The sequence below is a fragment of the Chiloscyllium plagiosum genome, chromosome 30 (assembly GCF_004010195.1).
Source record: "Chiloscyllium plagiosum isolate BGI_BamShark_2017 chromosome 30, ASM401019v2, whole genome shotgun sequence".
NCBI lineage: Eukaryota > Metazoa > Chordata > Chondrichthyes > Orectolobiformes > Hemiscylliidae > Chiloscyllium > Chiloscyllium plagiosum.
The window spans coordinates 21061281-21067503 of record NC_057739.1 but is presented as its reverse complement, the minus strand read 5'-3'; the positions used below and the strand labels follow the sequence as shown (position 1 = coordinate 21067503).

At 38.9% G+C, this 6223-nt stretch overlaps 1 protein-coding gene across 1 annotated transcript in view; it reads left to right on the top strand.

Moving 5' to 3' along the window:
- LOC122564792 (tumor necrosis factor ligand superfamily member 15-like) overlaps positions 1–5041 on the top strand; it is a 59196-nt gene extending 54155 nt beyond the window's left edge. The window contains exons 5-7 of the mRNA XM_043720028.1: positions 130–163; positions 1435–1485; positions 5001–5041. Of these exons, the coding sequence (XP_043575963.1) occupies positions 130–160 (31 nt within the window). The 3' untranslated portion in view covers positions 161–163; positions 1435–1485; positions 5001–5041. The remainder of the gene's footprint in view (positions 1–129; positions 164–1434; positions 1486–5000) is intronic.
- Positions 5042–6223: the final 1182 nt, after the last annotated feature.

The following is a 6223-nucleotide window of genomic DNA, read 5'->3' as shown; positions in this document are numbered from 1 at the left end:
AAGCAAAACCCTGGCCGCTTATTGGCAAGTTAACCCCTTTTATTTACTATCTTTAAAGAGTTGCTTAAACTTCAACGTCTGTGTATGTGTGGTGTCCGGTGTAATGGCTTGTTGTCTGGCTCTTTACAGGAAGAGGAAGAAGTCGAAGGCTCCGTTCTGAAAGGTAACCCTTTTACTAGAAACGTTTTCCAACTTCAACAACATGCTCCTGTTGGAGACCCCCAAATAAAAACCATCAAACAAAAAAAAAGTTGTGTTTCGGGTAATGACTGAGACATTACAACACCACCACCAAACAACCGTTTGGGGGAAATAAAACCACAAAGTGTTTTTTTTTTGGTGATTTGTATAACTTGGGAGTGTGTGAAGTGGTGGAAAGGTTTGTTTAAAACAATTTGTGACTAGAGTGCTCTTTTAAAATTGAGCAAATTGCAACCTGTAAAATGAGAATTTGATGTTGTGTAAATCCTACATAGGGACTGGGTAAAGGCCCAAACTACAGGACTTCGCCAAGAATGGAAAGCTGGAGAAGCAAGTTAGAATATAATGATGTCAGACTATGCCCTTAAAGCCTTTTGATTGGAGGAAAAAAACATTAAAACCCCAGTGTAATAGGGGGTTTGAGGTCATGGGAGGGATCACTTAGGAACTTGGAGAAAAAGTAGCTTTCATTTTCATATGATTTCACAGATTTAAAAAAAGCATCACAATGAAAATAGACATGGTTCCAGATAACAAGCTATACTGCGATTAGGAAAGATGATCTATTGATTGTGTTTTTGATTCATTTTTAAAAGTGATGAGTCAGTGAACTTCAGACTGGAGGTGGTAATCCATCCAGTGTGAGCTAGCAGCAGTGTTGGAGGAGTGTGCCAAATGTCAGTTCTGCAACAATGCTGGGTCTGATGCATGATAAAGTGAGAATAAAGAAAGGGAGGGTGAGGCAGATTAATGATAAGGAAGAGTTTTGATGCAATTAGCTGCATGATGAGGAGCCAGTATATGTCATTGAGGGTGAGAGATATGTGAGTGAGTGATGAGTTGGGACATCTTGTGAAACAAGATTGTGCACTGAATATTCATTTTAACAATAAGCGAAAGGAACTAAAATGTTATTTTGATAGGGACATTTGCAGCTTCAAAAAAACTGACTCAGGGTAGCAATGACTAGTTGATCGATATAGATTATGATAGATGGATTTTAGAACTAAACAAGAAATCGCCCATCATAGGGATAGTTTCCTAGTTTGACATTCTAATACAAATTAAATAGTAGGAAAATAGTCAGTAGTATTCCATCTATGCACACAATCTGCTCACCATACATCTCTTGTTTGTGTAGTTGAACAAAGGAGGTATATCTTTTAAATAATACTATGACAAAAATATGGTGAAATATTGATATCAGCAATGATTATTTCTTGTTATACATAGCTTCAGATTCCATTCAATATCACTCTGAAAGACCTGTGGCTCATCTCACTGGTAAGTGTACTATTCATTCATGAGCAAGATGGATAAATATTCAAGCAAATATCTAAAATTTCCTCGTATATTGCATAGAGAAATTGTGTGTTTTCTTTTTTAATATACAACATTACAGCACAGTACCTGCCCTTTGGCGCTTGATTTTGTGCCGACCTGTGAATCCAAATTAAAGCCAATCTCTCCTACACTATTCCATTATCATCCATATTTTTATCCAATGACCATTAAAATGCTCTTAATGTTGGCGAGTCCATTACTATTGCAGGCAGGGCATTCCACACCCTTAATACTCCCTGAGTAAAGAACCTATCTCTGACATCTGTCCTATATCTACCATCCCTCAATTTAAAGCTATGTCCCCTCATGCTAGCCATCATCATCCAAGGAAAAAGGCTGTCACTGTCCACCTTATCTAATCCTCTAATCATCTTGTATGCCTCTATTAAGTCACCACTTAACCTCTCTAACAAAAACAGACTCAAGTCCCTCAGCCTCTCCTCATAAGACCTTCCCTCCAAACCAGGCAATATACAGGTAAATCTCCTCTGCACCCCTTCCAGTGCTTCCATATCCTTCCTATAATGCAGCGACCAGAACTGTACGCAATACTCCCAAGTGTGACCGCACCAGAGTTTTGTACAGCTGCAACATGACCTCATGTCTCTGAAACGCAATCCCTCTATCAATAAAAGCTAACACACTATCAACCTGGGTGGCAACTTTCAGTGATCAATGCACATGGATACTGAGATCTCACAGGAGAACGTGAGGACTGCAGATGCTGGAGTACCAGAGTTGAAAAATGTGGTGCTGGAAAAACACAGCAGGCCAGGCAGCATCTGAGGAGCAGGAGAATCAACGTTTCGGGCTTATGCACGAAACGTCGATTCTCCTGCTCCTCGGATGCTGCCTGGCCTGCTGTGTTTATCCAGCACCACATTTTTCATTATTGAGAGCTCATCCACACTACCGAGAATCTTACCATTAGCCCAGTACTCCGAATTCCTGTTCCTCTTTCCAAAGTGAAACATCTCTCACTTTTCCACATTGAACTTAATTTGCCACCTCTCAGCCCAGGTCTGCAGCTTATGTACGTCCCTCTGTAACCTTTAACATACTTCTGCACTGTCCACTACTCCACTGAACTTATTGTCATCGGCAAATTTACTAACCCATCCTTCTACGCCCTCATCCTAGTCATTAATAAAATGACAAACAGCAGTGGCCACAAAACAGATCCTTGTAGTACATCACTCGTAACTGAACTCCAAGATGAACATTTCCCATCATCCACCACCCTCTGACTTCTTACAGCTAACCAACTTATGATCCAAACTGCTAAATCACCCTCAATCCCATGCCTCCTTATTTTCTGCAATAGCCTACCATGGGGGACCTTATCAAATGCCTTACTGAACTCCATATATACCACATCAACTGCTTTATCCCCCATCCACCTGTTTGGTCACCTTCTCAAAGAAGTCAGTAAGGTTTGTGAGGCATGACCTACCCTTCACAAACACTGGAAATGTGTTGCTGGAAAAGCGCAGTAGGTCAGGCAGCATCCAGGGAACAGGAGAATCAACGTTTCGGGCATAAGCCCTTCTTCAGGAGAAGGGCTTATGCCCGAAACGTCGATTCTCCTGTTCCCTGGATGCTGCCTGACCTGCTGCGCTTTTCCAGCAACACATTTCCAGCTCTGATCTCCAGCATCTGCAGACCTCACTTTCTCCTACCCTTCACAAAACCATGTTGATTATCCCTAATCAAGTTATTCCTTTCTAGATGGTTATGAATTCTATCTCTGATAATCATTTCCAAAACTTTGCCCACAACCAGAATTATCTCTAGTCCCCTTCTTGAACAAGGGGACAACATTTGCTATCCTCCAGTAAAAATTGAATATTTGAATATATTTGTAATAAAGAGTCTGCAATATGTTTGCAGTTCTGTCAACTTTTAATCTTCTCTGTCCTTATTCTTAATAGTAGCTGCTTATATAAAGTCGTCAAATTGTAATCAATCTCTCTGAATAGTGATTGTCATGTAAAACTCTGGGCTTTCATCTCTCAGTCATTAACCTGTACGAAAAAGAAACTTCTGTGTCCCGGTCAGTTCTATCACTTCTTCACAAATTACTGCAATTTGCTTAACTATAACTGTAAATGTAAAATTAAAGTTAAAATGTACAAAGGTAGATGAATTACTCTAGTTAATCTTCAGTCATCTCCCTTTACATGAAGATTGCAATAAGCCTTAATCCCTGAATTCTGTTGCATGGAATACTGATCAGTTATACATTAAATACAATTATTGAGAGTAAGAGATTGAACCCTTTTGGTTAAAGTTATGGTTTATCAGAGTAGCCTGACTTCTACGTTATCTTACAAAATGCCTGCATGTTGAACAGATTGCTTGGTCAGTTGCAACATGGTTGAGGACTGGATTGAATTACTCTTGAAGTTTTGCTCAATGGGCCAGTTTTTAAAGCAATACCAAGTTTCTCACGAACACACGTGTTACTTGGTTATTTTCAGTCTAAATGTGACTCAATGGAAGCATTGTCACCCTAGGTGAACAGCTATTCCCACATCATTGCAGAGCTTTTTTGTATTTGTGGTAGCATTCCTGTGTACTGGGTTGTTTCGGACTGCGATTTGTTCTGTATTAAGTTGTTTAAACTTTGGGTCAGTAGTTGGCCTGCTGAGATGGACAGAGAATATCCCACAGCACTGTTAATTGAAATTGGAGGGAGACTTAGCAGTGCCTTGAATAACTTTATCCCTTAGGCAACAACAACAAATAGCGTAATTGTTGATTTATCCTATTGCTGTTCATGGAATCTTGCTTTGTACAGATTAGCATTATTAAATGCCAAAAAACAATTAATGGTCTATGATTCACTTTGGGATACCCTACTGATATGAAAGCAGCTGAAAATGTGTTGCTGGAAAAGCGCAGCAGGTCAGGCAGCATCCAGGGAATAGGAGAATCGACGTTTCGGGCATAAGCCCTTCTTCAGGAATGACTCAGGAAAAAAAGTGTATTTTGTTCTTGAAGAAGGGCTTATGCCCGAAACGTCGATTCTCCTATTCCCTGGATGCTGCCTGACCTGCTGCGCTTTTCCAGCAACACATTTTCAGCTCTGATCTCCAGCATCGGCAGACCTCACTTTCTCCTGATATGAAAGCAGATTTATTAATGCAAATTCTTTATTTTTGTACTTTTTATTTAGTCTTTCAATATCACAGAGGAAAGAGAAAACTAACAATCAATCCCACTGAAATAAACTAAATAAAATGGATACATATTCTGTCAAACAGTGTTTGAAACAAAAACATAATTCTTAGCATCACACTTGGCAATATTATTATCATCCAATTAGATTATCTAAAGTGTAGATATTAGATCGGTCCTAAATGTTATTGTTACAGGGTTTGTTATAAAAGTTACAGCTGTGCAAAATTCTCAGACATATTTGTCTACTAATTTGTTTTTTGATTTTTGCAAAGGAGCAAAATTAAATGATGGGCATCTCCGATATATGGAATGGGAAACAGAAGAGGGGCTGGCATTTGTCAAAAATGGATTCATTTATCAAAATGGCAGTTTGATTGTACCCATCACTGGACGGTACTTTGTGTACTGTCAGGTTTATTTACGTGACAAAAACTGTTTGGAGAGCAATGAACTCATCATGCATACAGTCAACAAAAGGACGCAAGCCGATTCAATTCCTACAGTACTAATCAGCAAACGTATTCAGTGTCAACCGTATGTCGATCACTTATGGTTTCAAACAAACTATGTTGGAGGCACGTTTACATTGAACAAAGGGGATGAACTGTTTGCCCATATTTCTGATTTGACATTACTGGGTTTTGAAGAAAACAAAACATTCTTTGGAGCACTGTTAGTATAAACGTGACTATGCAGAAAGACAAAAACTATGTTATTAGTGCTATAACATTATAAAGGAAAACCTTTTTATTATTCAAATGAATTAAACAGTGTTAAACAAGTTGTGTAATTAAGATTATTAATGGCACAATTTATTGTATATTCTAATATTTTTATACCATTTCAAATAAGTTCTATTCCTGTATGGTTTCTTGGTTGATTGCCTGTTGTTGATATGATATGTTGGACTGAAGCAGAAAGCATGTTCAAAATGACATGGAGAAGAGGGATGAACTAATATCCCTATTATTTAATATATGAAAAGTAAATTTGAAGAATGTGCTCATATTTAATTTACTACATACTTGAAACAAAATTGGATAGTTTTGAGCCAATAAAAAAAAGTGTATTGTATTACAGCTAAACTTTATGGTTGGTTTTGTTCCAGCACTGTTGGGTAAATGGAAGGGGATCATGTAACCTGTAGTGAAATTTGTCTAACTGATCATAGAATCCTTGCAGAGTGGAAAGAGGCCATTCGGTCCATCAAGTCTAAGTTCCCCATGGGAGACTGATTAGCAAGGTTAGATCTCATGGAATACAGGGAGAACTAGCCATTTGGATACTGAACTGGCTCCAAGGTAGAAGACAGAGGGTGGTGGTGGAGGGTTGTTTTACAGACTGGAGGCCTGTGACCAGTGGAATGCCACAAGGATCGGTGCTGGACCCTTTACTTTTTGTCATTTACATAAATGATTTGGATGCGAGCATAAGAGGTACAGTTAGTAAGTTTGCAGATGGCACCAAAATTGGAGGTGTAGTGGACAGCGAAGAG